At 50.2% G+C, this 17,645-nt stretch overlaps 1 protein-coding gene across 3 annotated transcripts in view; it reads left to right on the forward strand.

Moving 5' to 3' along the window:
- The window catches only part of plxna2 (plexin A2), a 130,310-nt gene that overhangs the window by 8,729 nt on the left and 103,936 nt on the right, over positions 1-17,645 (forward strand). For 2 of the 3 annotated variants that reach the window (XM_088407633.1, XM_088407630.1), the window contains exon 2: positions 15,034-16,330. In XM_088407633.1, coding sequence (XP_088263759.1) covers positions 15,191-16,330 — 1,140 coding nt within the window. In that variant the 5' untranslated portion in view covers positions 15,034-15,190. Of the gene's footprint in view, positions 1-12,839; positions 13,125-15,033; positions 16,331-17,645 lie in introns of those variants that run through there. The other variant, XM_088407631.1, reaches the window with a different exon arrangement.

Genomic DNA, 17,645 nt, shown 5'->3' on the forward strand with positions numbered 1-17,645 from the left:
AGGCCGGGCGGCCTGGAAAGTCATTGTTTTTTTCCAAAGTCAGCGTACAAACGCCCCTCGCCTCCCCTCCCCTCCCCTCCCCTCCCCTCCCTCCCGCCCAAAGTGAAAGTGCCTCCGAGTGTCCCAATTAGCCCACTTCAGCATGTTTGTGTGCCCCAGCTGCTCCTGTTTGTGTTGCTGATGAAATGCTGAATGGGGCCTTTTTTTTTTTTCCCCCCCTCCCCAAACGTTTTCTCCAGGGGCGCAAAGAGTTGATTTTGATCATTTTCCTCCTTCCTGTTATTGCCCTTTTTTTGCCGCCGGAGTATGATGATATGTTTGCGGGCCCGCTGCCGCCGATGCGCTTTTTAACTGGGGCGGCGGGGCTGTTTCGTTTGGCTCGCCGAAAGTCGGCCGACGGCCAATGTCACGTTTGCGCTGAGCGCTCTTCCTTTGCTCACCAGAAGGTCGCGGCGGGGACGGGGCCCTCTTCAATGGAGAGGCGCCTCAAACACAATCATTACAACAAGCTTTGGCGTCGGAAGCCCGATATTGCGGCTCGGCCGTTTTTTGTGGCTGTTCCAGGTTTTTCCCTTTTCCCTCCTCCTGCTGGTGTTGTCGTCGTTGTTTTTGGCGCTGGTATTTCTGGCTTTCTCCCCTGGCGCTGTGGGATCCCGTCCCGGCCCGCTCCACTTCCCTTAACGATGCCACACACGCTCGTTTGAATCATCTTACTAGACCAGATTAGACTTTGATCAAATTTAACACCCGGAGGGGCAGGGAGACACAAAGCGATACTGCTGATATCCAAGTGACTTATTAGGATGTGCACAGTAATTCATTCATTGATTCGAAGTATCGTTCCTTTCTTTGCTTTATTTATCCCGTCCTGAAATCATTGAGACAAAATACTGCGCCACTTGATTGCAACCAGCAGAGTACCGTATTTTCCGTACTATGAGGCACACCGGATTATAAGGTGCACCTTCAAGGAATGGACGCCCCGTTCAAATCCGGCTCATCATTCCGGCCCGTTTTCCGCGTTTTCCTATCGACCGAGCCGCCCCATTCAAATCCGGCTCATTATGGGGATTTTGCCAGGCGTGCCGATGAGCTAATCGTTTCAATCGGGCGTTTCGGTCGAAGGGAAACATTGAAAAAAGGCCGGATTGTGGCTCTTCAGGACCAGGCTGTCCTACAAGCGCTCCTTGGATTTCACCCAGCGCTTCTCAATTCTATTTTGCAAAGCCTCACACCTCCCCGCTGGCTGGCCGCGCCGACTATAAATAAGATGTCCTTTTACTCGAAAAGCCTTTGGTGTGAAGATCAAATAATTGGAGCAAATGTTTTTGATTCATTGAGCAACCGATTGGTTGTTGATTCCGAATTAATTTTTGACACCGATAGACCACGGTACTTTGTACCGCTTTGTACCCGAGCTGCTTCAATTATACTTGCTATGACCATATTTAATATCGATTAAGCTCATCTTATATAACACAGCAGGAAAAGGAAAATCATTAAAGCCGTGCGTCTTTGTTTATATATTGAGGGTGCAAAAATAGTTAAAACTGGGAAAATCTGAAAGTACATATTTGAAAAAGCCGATGGAGATGCTATTGCCAGCCAGACGGCGTAAGAACAGAATGGGACATGAAAAAACAGGAGCTGTTGAGTTGGACCGGAACGAAGTGCTGATGTCTGCGTGTCGTCTTGGAAGCAGTGTTGAGTTCTAAAAGTCTGCATGTTCCAGGCTTGTGTGTGTGAGGCCCAACGTGCTGCAAAATTTGCCTCTTGTCCTGTGAGCCCATGTCCTTCCATATATATATATATATATATATATATATATGTATGTGTGTGTGTGTGTGTAGTACATGGGGTCGGGGGCGTGTCGCTAAGATGCATAACATAAGGTCTACCATCAAGAAGCGACTTGGCAGAGAGACAAGCACATGGCTTTTATTCACATCCACTGTAAATATGAACTATAAAATTTGGAGGAGGGGATTATGAGGACAGGAAGGGGAAGAGGTCCACAACCATGGACTCCTTAGGCAATAATTCACGGTTAAAGGGTTGACCGCGCAGGCAAATATCGCACAGCAATTTCACGTTGCTCTAGACAAAGAAACGGAGGAAAGGAAACACAAGATTTTGAACGATGGGATTTTATTGGCCAGATACATCACGCGGACGTTTCAGTGATAAGACAATTGTTATTGTGTTGGTTTTTTTCAACTCACTTTTATCCACAAATGCATGGTAGAAAGGTAGAAAGGTCAATTTCATAAATTTATGTTAACATTCAACTCTGCGTTAAATCAATGATACATGCTAATGTGTTCCATCAATGCTAAACATGCTAAATGCTAACATACAGCAAGATGAATTGAAATAGTTTGCATGGTGAAACAACAGCAAAAAAGCTAACGTTGTAGCACTCATTTTATTCGCATTGAAATGACCCGGAGTGCCAACAAAGCGAAAGATGTGTCAAGAGTGCACACTCAGTGATATTTGCTCCTCCTATATTTGTTCCTTTCAGGAAACCTTTCAGGAAGACCAATAGTTCCGGCCGCGGGCGACTTCTTTGTAACTGAATTACTCATTTTATTCACATCAATACAAAATGTTAATCAGATGCAAATGAGTACTTACTTATCAGTGCAAAACCTTTGCATATGCTAACATATAGCAAAGGGAAATACCTGACACTAACGAAAATGCTAATGAGCTAAACGCATACAAGGAAGCACTAGATAAGCTAGCGTGCTATCCACAGTCTTGGAGTAACAAACAAACTCATTTTGTGCATATCATAAATAACAACATTCTTCCAAAGTACAACTTACAGAAACTGGTGAGCCACATTTCACAGAGAGACAGAACAACGCGCGTGTCACTGACAGCGACCGCTCTCAACTCAAGCCTTCTTCACTACAAAATGTAATATCGACAACGGCCACAGGCGGCGCCAAAAACAAGCCAAACAAAGCACAAATGAATAACCGGTTAAAAGCTAAACTAAACTAAAAGCTAAACTAACTAAGCTAAACTAAAAGGTTCCCGTGAACCAGCTGGTACCAGCTGATCCACATTCCGGTACCGGGTCGCGAACCAGCGGTTGCGGACCTCTGCTCTACAGTCTAACTACTCAATAAAGGTGGCCTTTGACTTGAATGCTAAATCTCTAAAAGATCAAAAGAACGTTAACGTCTTCTTTGGTGCGGTGGCCATGTAAATATTTATTCTTGTCCGGGTGCTACGGGGCGCTCTAGATGCCCTATTCGGACCAGTTGTTGTCCTCTTCCCTCTCACAAGCCTATTTTCTCTGCTCTTGGGTACTGAGAGCAACAGATTCTTATAAACGCGTCAATGACGGAAAATAACGCTTTGGTGGTGTTAAGGGTAAGAAATGAGCATTCTGAGACGGTCAAACGCTTCAAAAAGTTCAATGTCCTCAATAAGCTGAAGATAGGACCGGCAGACGGGATTTTTGGAATATACCGTACTGCAAATGCACCGTTTGACCTCCTTGCGCTCGCTGGTCATGTTTGCTCCTTTTATGGGTAGGCGCCGTCTTCCCTCACCGCATGCCGCTAATACGACTCGTCCGAGGCGAGGTGGGCCTAAGCGAGTAGCCGCAGACTGGATTTCCAGACGCTTTATCACCCCCGATGAAATTAGAGGAACGCGCGCTCGGCCGGGTCAAGAACAACAACGGAGCAGCCTCGCTGCGAGCCTCTGGCACCTCTGAGGTGGGCGCTCTATGTTTCCTGCTTCCTGTTATTTGATTCGATCGCAAACAATAGACTCTCTCAACACAAGCGTTGTCGCCTACGGGAATACGAAGCACCGTTGGCAATTTCTACTTGGACGGCTGCACGCGATCGCGCCGTTCTTCAAAGCGCCCGCCTTTTGTCAAAGCACGTTGAAGAACAGACTGTTGCAAGAAGGCGGCTCCATAATACCCCAGAGGGTCACGTGAGCTTGATGAGGCTGCAATGTTTATCTGGCAGCTTCCGCTTGAACTTTGCCCCCGGAGTAAACCGTCAACATGTGGTGATCAAGTTGTCTTTGTTGGAATATTCGGTTGAGGACGTTTTTTTTTTTTTTTTTCCCACCGCCGTACTCCTCCAAATATAGGACGCGCCAGTGTGTAGGACGCACCCTCAATTTCAGGAACAGATCCTAACCCTAACCCTAACCTCTCCATGTTCTCTAACCCCAACCAGCCAAACGCGTGAAAATCTGTCCCCGGCATTGAACGAGTTCATGCCGCGGGCCTCTAAAAAATGGACAGCGGACCGCAAAGGCCCCCCCCCCCGGCTGCACCTCTAATTTAGCTTCCATGAACACCGCTAGGAGAGTATCGACGTTACACGCGCCCCGCCGCGCCGTTAATTGAATTGACGGCTAATTGACTTTTGCGCGGATGGTGCCGAGAGCCGACCCGAGAGCCTCGGCGCGTCCGCGTTACATCGCTCCGCGGTTACATCACCGCGGGTGGCGCCCGCGCCCTCATCCGGGGGGCCTTTTTTGCCGGGCTTAGCGGAAGAATGCGTTTCCCCGCTGCGATTCCAGCGGTGGAGCTGAGCGTGATCAGAACTTCCACAAAACCGTAGCGGGAGAAAACGAAGGGATTACTTTGACTGACGGGTCCCCCTGCCGCGATCCCCCTCTGTGGGATTCTCCCCAAAGCCGCCGCCGGGAACCGTTACGTAACGCGTCCTTGCTTGTATCAACTGGACGGACGGACGGACGCGGCTCACGACCGGACGGACGGATATGTATAAGGACTTGGAGACATGGATGGACGGGCACGGCTGATGGACGGATTGATATGGCTAACGATTGAATGGATGATGGATGGATATGGCCAATGAGTGGAAGGGCGGATGGAAGAAAGGCAGCATACGGCCAACGACTGGATGGAAGGATACATAAATGGCGGGCGGATGTATGAACGTACAACCGTGGAAGAAAACAGTGCCTGAAACTGGGCTACGCAAGCACAGACAATCTTGTGTCTATCTTGATTGAAATCAGGCGTGTCGAACTCATTTTAATTCAGGGACTACAAAAAAAAAAAAAAATCATGCTGTATAACATCAAAACAAGGTGCCGGCCCCGTCCCGTGTCTCGTAGATTAGCGGCAATCACATATGAATGTAATGTTGGTTCCCTAGCTATGCTCCCCTATATATGTCAATATAACATTTTTTCCCACTTGTTTGAAATAAATGAAGTAAACTGACATATTTTTCTTCATTCATTGCTAGAATGCTGGATATTTTCCACGGGATGTTTTCTGTTTGATCGTGTAATGACGACTTTGCGGGGATAGAACTCGTAAAATGAACTAAAAATAAATCAACAAATACAAACCCAAATATCCAGGGGAAGGAAAACGCCCCGATTAAAGTATGCGGTTGTACAACTACTTTTCAAGAAGTACAGCGAAGCGCAAAGAAATGCTTTTGAGAAACCGGAAGGCGTTCAGGTGCGTCTTCTAATGCGGCTTGTTTCTAAAACGACGCGGAGCGAAGCCTAATGTCCGGTCGTGGCCCAGACGCCGTTCACAGACCAAAATAGTAGCGCGTAGTCCCTTGAAGTTCATGCCAACGTGACCTTTGCCCCCGCCACCGGCCGGGCTGTGTTAACAGCCGCCGCTTTTGGAAATTGCCGCCGCCGCTGAAACGGCTCGTTGGCCGGTTGAGAGTAACGGCTGCGTGGCTTCCTTCCTTGCCTGCCTGGCTTTTTCTTCCTTCCTTTCCTTTCCTTTCCTTTCCTTTCCTCTCCTTTCCTTTGCTTTCCTTTCCTCGCTCGCTCCTTCCTATCCCAACGCCCCAGCGCCGGCGCCGCTATTGTTTGCTCCGGAGCTCTCGCTTTCACAGGATATCATTGGGTCTTTCTGACCCGCACTGATCTCCGCTCCCTCTCTTTCCCTTTCACACGCCGGAATGGCCTCAGCGCTTTGGGTTTTTAATGCCGTCAAAGGGGAAAATTGGACTCTTTTATTGTTTTTTGTATCAATAGTCTAATATCTGAATTTCCCATCACAATCACGCAACCCAAAAAGTATGAACACATACGGGACTGCAACGTTTTGGAGTAACATGCCCTTTCGTTGGACAGTGACTTTACTCTTGAACATTCCGGGCGCGCGCCGCAAAGGTCAGTCAAAGGTTTATTTGGCCCAGTGAGGCCGCAGAGCGATAAGGCTTAGGTCAGGGAGCACGCGTCCATAAAGACAGCAAATACATCAAAGCCAAAACCCACAAGCGGCAGGTTTCAGGCGCACCGGTCGGTGCGGCTCATATTTTGTGTGACGTTCCTTGCGGACAGCCGTACGGACGGACGCCGGCGCGGCAGAACATCCGAGCCGCTAAAAGTGAGGCCTTTACGGATCTTTTTCCATTGTGCTGGACTTGTGTCGTTGACCCCATCCGCCACGCCGGGCACGGCGAGCTTCGCTCTTCACGCCGACAGAAAAGTGCTTTTATTCTCCGGGTGGGTTTTATCGGCTTGAGTGGCGGCCATAAGTGCCTGTCACGGTCGGATGGACGGAAATGACTATGACTGGATGGATATAGCTAATGAGCGGATGGAATGAGACAAAGATGAAAGAAGAATGAAAAGAGGCACGCGGCGGGATGCCGGTGCTCAAGCCCGCGCTTGGTGCTTGCCATCGGGAAGCAAGCGCAGTTCCCGGCTCCAATAGAGTCACGGCGCGTACGCAGGTCGACTTTGAACGCAACCTTTCTTTCTTTGCCGTCCCCTCCGGCTTGTTGGCGCCGACGGAAGACGCGCCCTCCCTTCTGATGGGCGTCCCCGCATTTATGCGAGACACTTTGATCTGTTCGCCTGCAGTGACGACACGCACGTTTTTTTTTCCCCCGCGCCTGCCGAAGATTCTTTTCACAATGTGGATTTATAGAAAAGGACAACAATATCCTTTCTTTTAATTGGAATAGGACGCGCATCATCAAAGGATATTTGTGGCAGTACACAAAGTACTGTAATCTCCGCACTATAAGGCGCACCGGGTTATAAGACGCTCCCTCGATGCATAGCCTATTTTAACACTGTTTTCATAAATAAGGCGCAACGCATTATAAGGCGCACAGAATAGAAGCTGCACTGGTGGCTGGCCTTGCATTACGCATCCACTAGATGGGTCTGGAAGGAACAGCAAAACAATTCCATAAGTGAAACTTTTTTTCTGTATTTTCTACTCTACAAGGCGCACCTTCAATGAATGGCCCGATTCATTTACAAGGCGCATCACATTATAAGGCGCATAGAATAGAAGGTGCAGTAATGGCTGGGGTTGCGCCATGCATCCACCAGATGGAGCTGCGCAAAAAAGAATCAAAACAATCAGATAAGTCAGTCAAACTTTTCAATCAGAAACTAGGAACAAAGATGATTTGTGGAAGGTGCGATCTTAGGAAAAAATATCTCTTCATTCCATTAAAAGACCGTTTCCATCAATACCAAGACCAATCAAAAGGTGAAAGGATATAATTAGGATTCAACTGATTATTAACCTTAAATGTTATAAGCAAATTGCAACCAAAAACCTTCAGTCTTCCTTACAGTGCGGAAAACGCTGCAAGTGCGGGGGGGGGGGGGGGGGGGGGGGGGGGGGGGAATGTGGCAATACGTATCCCTACCACGCTTCCTGGTTTATGTGCACGCTTTTGCATATTTTCCACGCCTGTCAGAGATCATGACAGAGATTTATTTATTTATTATTTAGGGCGAGCTAAAGTCATTAGCGTGACAATGACGTGGTACGCTCCCTTCGTATGTGTCATCCTTTACACATAAAGCAGCGCTTGTTTGCTTGAAGGGCAACATGGGGGGGGGGGGGGGGGGGGGGTATTGGCACGCCCTTGATGTTCCGCGCCGCGACACTCAATTATCCCTCCGTCACCGCGACATGCTCCTTGTTTCTCAAAATACGGTTTTAATGATATGTCAGAGGATGGCGAGGGCCACTCACCAAAACACAAAGTCAACTCCAGTGTGCGCTTCATAGTCTAACAGTGAACTTTATTTGCCATAAACCATCAAATTGCCGCCGTTTGAATGGGGTCAATGTACAAAGCCACATCGGATCTGCTCGGCAGGAAAACCTTGCTGACGTCTTTATTCGGACGCGAGACCGGAAAATAGAAAAGCGAGGCCAAACTTGGGGGTGAAACGAGCACCCGGGTAATCGGGGCCACGATATCTCCGCTAATCTTTCAGGGGGATTTGTTACTTGGGCCAATCGTCAAAAGAGGGGCGGACAGAGAGTGTATCCACAGCGGTCGGAAATCGGTGAACTGAGCGCATCTCCGTCCGCGCTCCTCGCGGGTCAAAACGCTTCAAGCTCTTTGTCTTCCTTCTTGTTTGCTGTTTAGTCAACGTTGTAGTTCGCCTGAACCTGACACCAATAGAATAAAAATTGGCGAGTGCTGTGAGCAGCTCGCTGCTCAACAAGTGCTGCGGGCCCCCGTTTCACCTTTTAAAAAGGCTTTCATGGACAAAAATGACTGTGGTTCCTGATGATCCCTCTTTAGCCAAGCGTGGGGACATCGGGAAGTGTGTCCTGAAGTCTCCTGCTAAAAGCAGTTTCAATTTCAGTCAAAATGAGAACTATTTATTGTTTATTTGGTCTTCTGTATACATAAATCGTTAACTAAGCAAACTTACCTTCGTTTTTTTAATCCTATCGATCCCGGACTTAAAAACTTATGAAAATACGTCCCTAGCATTGAAATAGTTGAACGTTTTTTTTTTTGTTTTTTTTTTTCAAATGTCGATTTGTTAAACGACTTCAGCGCATCCAGAGATGAGGACACTGGCGTCCAACTATTTAGATTGCCTTTTCGCTCCCAGAAATGGTATTTCGTCTGTTTTGACACAGTCGTGACATTTCGACCCCCATATCGATCAGTTCAAATGACGGCTGAATTCGCGCTCGTCTCACGTTTTGACCCGACCCATCGGTTTTCATATCGTACAGTGCGTGGTGGGCGGCTCGCATTGAATAACGGCGCGCCACGAAGGATGTGGATATCGGGTGGGATACACGGCGGTAGCTTTCGAGCGCGCTTTTATAGTTTTTAATAAGATCCAGCACAACCCGCTCTTTTTGTGGTCGGCGTCGGGAGTTTTTCATAAGGATCTTGGCTCGGGAACGTCCCTTTCATATGAAAGACGAGCAATAGAATCTCCGGAACTTTGCTTTGAAAGCAAATCGCGGCTTGAGCGGGTTTCGAGCTCCGCATCGATTTCATCATCAGCGCCTCCGCCGCTCAGTGGAAACACATTTCTGCTTCCAAATTGTCGTCTTGTTCAAATGCGCGGTTTGCAGTAATGCGTAAATGGCGACGTTTTACCGTGGCCTCAACACAGGAAAGCAGACCAGATGAAATGACGGCAATTACCCAAGCCGCTTGCGGTTTCCTGGAGGAGGGCGGGGGCGAGGCGGCGAGCGCGGATTAGGGAAAAGTTAGGCGCGGCGGCTCGGAAGCCCATGCTTGGATCTGGCGCCGGAACCGGGCTAGTCATTTCCTAGCCAGGCGAAGAAATGCGCAAATATCACTCAGCCCGACGTGCCGGCGAGTCCCCTCGTTACCGCGGCTGACGGCAGAGCGACGGCTAATGCGGCGCGATCTTCGGCGATCCTGTTGGAGGGCAAACGATCAAAAGTCCTAATAATAATGAGCATTTATCGATACATTCCACATGCTGAAGGTTCAAGCATTCCAGAAAAATCATGCTATTGACAGGTATGTCCAAAGAGTCAAATTAGTTCAACAGCATCTACCATAATTCCCCGTGTGTGTGTGTGTGTGTGTGTGTGTGTGTGTGTGTGTGTGTGTGTGTGTGTGTGTGTATGTTCCTGTCCAGTTACGCAAAAGACGTGTCAAGAGAGCACACGGTAACGCCCGTTCCTCCTATCAAATGGGTCCCCTCGCGAAACCACTACTCGTAACAACATTTCTGCCTGGCGCTGAATGATTTTCGAGAGATGTTGATTGTCCGGCCGTTTGTTCTTTGGAAGTAATGAAGGAAGCGGCCGACTCTGCGCAAAATCTGTCCTTCCCTCTTCCCGAAAGGAATACAAAACTACTAAAAAAAATTACTACTAAAAAATACAAAGACTTGACTGTCTCCTCGGATAAGGTCGGGTGTGTATTTACCCTTGCACTGGCATTACGAGGACTCTGCGGCGGCGCCACGAGGGCCTTCCTCCTCCCTGTGACGTAGCAAGTAAACGTGAGTTCAACGGAAGTCCATTCTTATCTTCTGAAAGGAATTCTTAGAAATGCACGAATGAAGGAAAACGACACGGAGGCACGTTGACAGTAAGAAACTAACGTCGGTACGATGCGAACGGCTCCAAAAAAACGATGTTCCTTCATGGAGGAGTATTTTTCACGCGCGGGATACATGGAGAAAGGCGGGACGTGTCTTGAGTGCGTAACGGGTTTATTGGCGTTCTTTTGATGGCTAACGCCTCGCCTTGATTCAGGCGTAAAGATTTCACGCCTGGCTGTCACCATTAAGGGAATAACGCACTAATCCCTTGCATGAAATTACAATCTCCTTTTTCCTTTTCCTGTCTGACAACAGATGGATTTCCATGTTCTTTATCTCCAGACAGACATTTGCTGTATGAATGGGGGAGCTCAAGACGCATTTGGGCTGCGTTACCCAGAGGCTTAGCGCCTCGTTAAAAACCACGGCGGAGGGTTTCTGCCGCCGCTCTTCGCTTGCGACTTTTGATTTTTTTCTCAGGTTTGGCCTCAGACTTTCCTTTTGGGAAAAAAAATCAGCTTGATTGCTTGTCGCGGAGGGGAACTTTGCGGAGCCTGTTTCCCAGGCCTTTCAACGCAATGATATCATCACTAAGGCTTCCAAATTGGCACTCTGACATACCGGAGGGAAAATGGCAGCGTTATTGGAAAACAAAAGGCCGTGCGGACACATTTTCGTTTTTAAATGCCCATTCTATTGATTGATTTATTGTTTGTGTGCGCGCTTAGCGTGTCTGCCTGACAACTTCTGAGGTTTGGGCTATGGAATTTCTCTCTCTCTTCAAATTTTAGGGGAGCGCGCTAAATTGCTCACCGTAAATATTCCCCTTCCACTCATTTTTACTGTATCGCTGGGAAATATATTGACTATAAGTGCAAAATGTACGACGTGAAATTCAACGGAGGTTATATAGCCGTACCTTTGATAACCCGACCGCGTTTCTCGGAGTACAAGTCGAGTTCCGGTTTCCACCTTTTTTATGGGGGGGGCAGGTCTCAAAGTTTGTCGCGGCGACACTTTGCTTTCTGCCGTCACTATGTGGTCGTTCCGTGTCACCGCCCGGGTGAAATTTCAGCTCCTCCGTGGCTTTTTTTTCAATGCCTTTGATGTAAAGGATCAGGGCGCTGCGTATCAAGCGATACCGAAATCTAGCAGATCCTTTGCAAGATGAGGAAAACATCGAGCGGCGGTGTGTGCTTGGCGCTCTCCCTTTCACAAGGGCTAACAGTTAGCTTGCAGGGTCTTTTTCGGAGACCTCTGAGAATGGGGCCTCTGCTGACTTTGATCCGAACGGAGGGAAAATGTAAAATACCGGCCCGATTGTGATGCGTATGCCCGCCTTCAGCTTTTTATTTGCCGCCCGCAGCGATGATTTTCTGAATGGTATCCTACCCATAATTCTAGTCGCCCCTTCACCTTTTTAAGATTTTTTTTATTCCAGGTCAGGGCACGAATCTGGCTAATGTCTGCATTTATACGGTAATTTCCGCCTCTGTAAAACTGACTCCATAAAATAGGGGCGGCGCTTTCAAGCAGATCAAGCGGAGGCTCGCGGCGGCCTTGTTTTCATTCTTTTCAAAGCCGCTACTCGATGGGCGAGCTCGGCGACAAAGACGCAGCCGCGCTATGAAGCTAAATAAAGACTTGCCGATGGATGGATGGCCTCGGCGCCGGCGCGGCTCGTTCGGACCCCGTGCGCCGCACGGAAAGGGATAGATGAGAATCGATGTCATACACAAAGCATACAAGGGCGCGAAAAGTCCCGGGGGGGGGGTCAACGGCCGGCAGACCGCCGGTGTGAAAAGCCGCCCCGGCGGCCGGCTGACTTTACCTCCGAAGGGATCCGCTTTGCGCAGCGTGCGTGCGCAAACTCAAACAAAGAACGAGGGATCCCCGCTGCTTTTTTTTCCGCGTCGTTCTGGCGAATTGACCAGGGCGCCGACAAACGGCTTCTGGGCTACGGCGGACGGCCTGGGACTCCCCCCTCCCCCGCTCGAATGGCCCTGGGGCCCGGGTTTATAGACACGCGGCTTACTAAACTTTCAATATGCCATAAAACGTCGGGGGCTGTTTGTGTTCCTGTAAATTAACGGGACAAGGTAGTATAATGCCCCCCCGTGCATTCAAGAGGCACGGCTAAAAGAAGACGGTCTCATTGAGAGGTGCTTTCAGCACCACCTTTTAGTATTTGTGCGCTATTTTGTCCAATCCTTTGAGCTTTACTTCAAAGGCATTTCACGTCAAGGAAAAGCATTAAAAGGAGACACTAAGGAGCTGAAATTTCACCAAGACGGTGACTACCGTACCAAGTCGGCTTCGCACGACCGCAAACCCTCAAACCGAACCAATTTTTTCCAGTACAGTATATGCCTCCATTAGCATTTGCAAAGAACATGGCAAAAACGCCCTTTGGTCAAGCACACCCTCGTTGGCTTTGTTGTCGACAACGGGGCTGGGTTTTTTTCGACGGACTTTGACGCGTAATGAAACGGAAAGGACGCCTTGACTTGTGTGCTTGAAGCTGGCATGGATGGGGGCGGGCGGGCGGGCGGGGGACCGCGTTGGGCAACCTTCCTCGCTGCGATCTCAAAACGGTGGTCGTTTGGGTAAAGGAAGTTTGGGAGAATATTCCCATCAGCAAATCACCTCCATTTCAAAGCGGACGGCTCGGAAGATGACTAGCCGCGGAGGAGTAACCGAGGCGTTGGAACAACTGACGAGGACATAGGAGAGGAAAAACCCCAAAACACTTGGCCAAGATATTGCATAGATTGTCAAAACATGAGGACTTTCAAGATGCCGTGCTGCCGTCCCTTCTAAATGCTGTGAGCTACACCCTATCGCTATCAAATTTAGCCTATATACTGCCTATAAAAATTGGAAATATTGTCAATTTCGGACATATTGAAAACCCGATGATTTGTCGATTCATCTTTTCAACGGCAATTTGCAAATGGGGCGCAATAGAAATGTTTGTGTTGGCACCCCAAAAGCCCCATTTGGCACTAGTGGTCAACTTGGGATATTTGCAAGCCTTTTAATGACTTTGTTGATTGGCTTAGCCTGCAAAAGTCTTCAAAAGTCATAATACTCCAACCATTACACAATAAATGTTCCTTTTTCAAGTTCAGGAATATATAAATATGCAGCAAATATCCCCCAAAATACACATGTACAGATAAGGCTGATCCGCACATTTTGAGGGCTTGAAAGTAAATACTGTATATAGTTGTGTTCCATGATGGCACGAGCCTTTCAAAGTTAGTCCGAGTTGGGCGATAAAGAGGGAAAAGAAAGCAGACTCTCAAATCATCATGGTTAGCGGCGGACAAATCCCAAAGTTCGGCACGAAGGCAATCCTCTCCATACAGTAGTTCCTCCGCTTCTTCCCAACCCGCGCGTCGCCCTCGATTTGCTGCGGCGTCGCTGCTGGAAATGCAAATTGAGAGCTTGGCGAATGACGGCGGGCGGGCGGGCGGAGGCGCGCAAGCCCCGTTTCCCCCCCTCGCACCTCTCCTGTAATTACCCTCGTTGGATGGCTGCGCCTAATCCTACTTGATTTCGCGATTCGCCGCCATTGTCTCGCCGCTTGTTTGCCCCTCGCGCCGCTGCTTCCGATCGAGCGCGCCGATAAGCGACGCGGCGCTTGCATCTGATACACAAACCTTTAGGGGTGAGCGCCATTTAGTTCTACGCAATCTGTTAAGATCGGAATCAAAAACCGCCGCAAATCGGCAGCGTGTGGTTCATATTGTTTATTCTTTAGTTTCGTCGCACCGTATCAACACTTGGCCATCAAATATGGACGCCGGGGTTGTCAGATATAGCGCTTAAGTCATTCAATCCCAACGACATATTTTTATGTTAAATCTATCCATGGGGGCGGCAACCTGCGTCTCCTTCAATCTCGTTTTGCGTGGGAAAATATGTCGGTTCGGTCCGCTTGCTTCTTTCAATGCGATAATTGTGGTGCAACCTTGGAGAACAAAAACTGCTGGAAGCAACTCCTCTGACAGCTAATACCCAACTTGTGTGTATATATATATATATATATATATATATATATATATATATATATATATATATATATATATATATATATCCCCATTTCAGATGTAATGAAATTTCAAGTCTTCTACAAGCGTTTGGCCAAAAAAGGGATCATTCCATAGTTAAGTACTAAAGTAATCACTTGTTGCTACTTGAGTAAATAAAGTACCTACACTAAGCGATTACATGGGCACAGTACTTAATGATTGAATTGTGTGCCAGTAGCTTACTCATTCACTTCGACATAATGTACAACAAGAGGCCGGTGCGCTGAATGAATTTGAACTGAAATAATGTATGTCGAGCTACGGACGCATGGTGGTATAATGGCATACGTTTGCGTTTCCCGATGACAAAGGGATGGATTGCTGATTTTCTTTCTCGAGAAATGAGTTTTTCCCGCGCTAATTGAAATCGAGTCGCGGCGACGCGATGCCCGCGAGTGACGCGCCGTCACAGCGCTAGCTGGGCGAGCTGCTAGGTGAGTAGGGGGGCCGGCGGATGAGTCGGGTCAGGCTCGTCTCCCTCGCCCGGATTTTCGCGCCGCGCCCGGGCAGCCCCTTTTCGGAGCGAGCGCGGTAACCGTTCGCTCCCATCGTCTTTTTACCCGGCTCGCCCGCCCCGGCTCTCGGTCGCGAGTCGGGTTGATTAACCGCGCTCTCCCCTCTTCTTTTCTTCCCTCAGAAGCCGGTGACCCTCGGACGGACGAGTTAGCCCCGGGCGAGCAGAGCAAGAAGGTCTCCGTCGGTTCCCCTCCCCTCATCCGTCGGCCCTTCGCCCTTTCCCAAAGGGCCCGGCAAACACGAGGGCTTCGGGCGGGACTTTCTGCGCCCGGGCCAGGATGGGCCTGCGGGCTCCTTTGCTGGCCGCCTGGCTCCTGGCGTTCCTCGCCCGGTGCAGCGGGCAGGCTTTGACCACTTTCCGCCCGGAGCGGCGGGACTGGCTCTTCAACCACCTGACGGTCCACCGAACCACGGGAGCCGTCTACATCGGCGCCGTCAACCGCGTCTACAAGCTCTCGGGCAACCTGACCCTGCTGGTGTCCCACGACACGGGCCCGGAGGACGACAACAAGGCCTGTTACCCGCCCCTGATCGTGCAGCCCTGCTCGGAGCCCCTGGTCGCCACCGACAACGTCAACAAGCTCCTCCTCATCGACTACTCGCAGAACCGGCTGCTGGCCTGCGGCAGCCTCTACCAGGGCGTTTGCAAGCTCCTGCGGCTGGACGACCTTTTTATCTTGGTGGAACCCTCTCACAAGAAAGAGCACTACCTCTCCAGCGTCAATCAGACCGGGACCATGTACGGGGTGATCGTGCCCTCGCGGGGCCAAGACGGCACCCTGTTTATCGGCACCGCCGTGGGCGGGAAACAGGACTACTTCCCCACCATATCCAGCCGAAAGCTTCCCCGCGACCCGGAGTCTTCGGCGATGCTGGATTACGAGTTGCACACGGACTTCGTGTCGTCCTTGATCAAGATTCCCTCGGACACGCTGGCCCTGGTGTCCCACTTCGACATCCACTACGTTTACGGTTTCGCCAGCGGCGGCTTTGTGTACTTTCTGACGGTTCAGCCCGAGACGCCGGAAAACGGCATGTCGTCCGCCGACCTCTTCTACACTTCGCGCATCGTTCGCCTGTGCAGGGACGACCGCAAGTTTCACTCCTACGTTTCCCTGCCCGTGGGCTGCGTCAAGAACGGCGTGGAGTACCGCCTCCTGCAGGCCGCCTACCTGGGCAAGCCCGGCGCCGTCCTGGCGGCGGCGCTTCACATCGGCGCTCAGGACGACGTGCTTTTCGCCGTCTTCTCCAAGGGCCAGAAGCAATTTCGCCGACCGCCCGACGACTCTGCGCTGTGCGCCTTCACCATCCGCGACGTGGACACGCGCATCAAGGAGCGCCTGCGGTCCTGCTACCAGGGCGAGGGGCACCTGGAGCTCAACTGGCTTCTCGGGAAGGATGTGCAGTGCACCAAAGCGGTCAGTTACGCCTCCTCCGTCTCTCGCTGACTCGTATCGCTCTTATTTCTCTCTTTCGTCTCTTTGCGTCTCCGCTCTTTCCGACGCTCTCCCTCTGGCTGTCATTTCCCGGCCTCTCCTCTTTGCATCCATCCTTCTCTCTCTGTCGCTCTCCTCTTTCCGACTTGGTTTTGTTGTCCCCACCTCTCGCTGGTTGTCGTCCGTCCGTCCCCGCTGTTTCTTTGCCTGTATTTCTCCTCTTTGCTTCTCCCATCCCTCCTTGTATCCACCCCTCCGTCGCTGCTCTTTCTGATTCTCTCTCTGTTGTTATCCCTCCTCTTTCCCTCTCATCCCTCCATCCATCTCTGTCTCTCCTCTTTCCGTTTGTCTTTGTCCTCTCTCCATCTCCCCGCCTTTGTTTCTCCGTTCGTCTCTTTCCCCCTCTCTCTCTTGCTTTCGCTCACCCTCTCTGTCTCTCTCTCACCTGTTTCTTACCCTCTTTCTCCGTCCTATCTCTCTCTCTCTGTGCCCTGCGATTGGCCGACAAGCAGTTGAGGGGGTCCCTCGCCTACTGCCCCAAGCCAGCCGGGATAGGCGCCGGCAAGCTCGAGAAAATGGATATAAAGATATACATATATGACCTTTCACTTGCAAGAGTCCCGATGTATCCGTTAGCCCCCAGGAGGCCGCGGCGGCGTTCCATGGTCTTTAATCCGTAATTGACAATGGAGAATACCCCCATGCGTTGCGCGCTCAGCGTATTTCTAATAGGAGCTCGTGATCGGCGTTGTATGTTGGCATGTATGGAGTTAGGCTCCGATCGGCAAGACTTTTTTGCTAAGCTCTCCCTGCGGGCAAATAGTTGAGCACTTTTATGAAAAGCGCCGCCTTAATCATTAGTGTAATGGTGTAGGCGCTTGGTTATCATAGGGAGGCACCGTTGGGTTTGATTGTCTCCGAGGTGCGACAAGAGGTTAGCGCGAGGGCGGCGCGGGGGCTGAAGGAAAGCGCAGTGACAAACGAGTGCCTAGTTTTCCTTGGGCGGAATCTCAAATCATCCCAGCGTGCGCCGAACGGCGCCGGCCGGGCCTTAGCTGCCACGCTGCGCCCGCCGCCCGCTCCATTTCGCCAGCTGTAGCGCGGCGGGACTGTGTCACGTGACGCGGGCCAGCAAGCCCAATATTTACGTGTGAAATAAGAGCGCCTTCTTCCCCGTGAATCCCTCCCATATTATGGATTATGCAAATGGCCGTCAACGGATGAGGAAGCGGCTAAGCTGATACAAATGATGTTTAACACGAGGACGCGAGCCGCGCCAACGACGTCCACGGACCGT

The sequence above is a fragment of the Hippichthys cyanospilos genome, chromosome 2 (assembly GCF_059441005.1).
Source record: "Hippichthys cyanospilos isolate Australia breed blue-spotted pipefish chromosome 2, RoL_Hcya_1.0, whole genome shotgun sequence".
Classification (NCBI taxonomy): domain Eukaryota; kingdom Metazoa; phylum Chordata; class Actinopteri; order Syngnathiformes; family Syngnathidae; genus Hippichthys; species Hippichthys cyanospilos.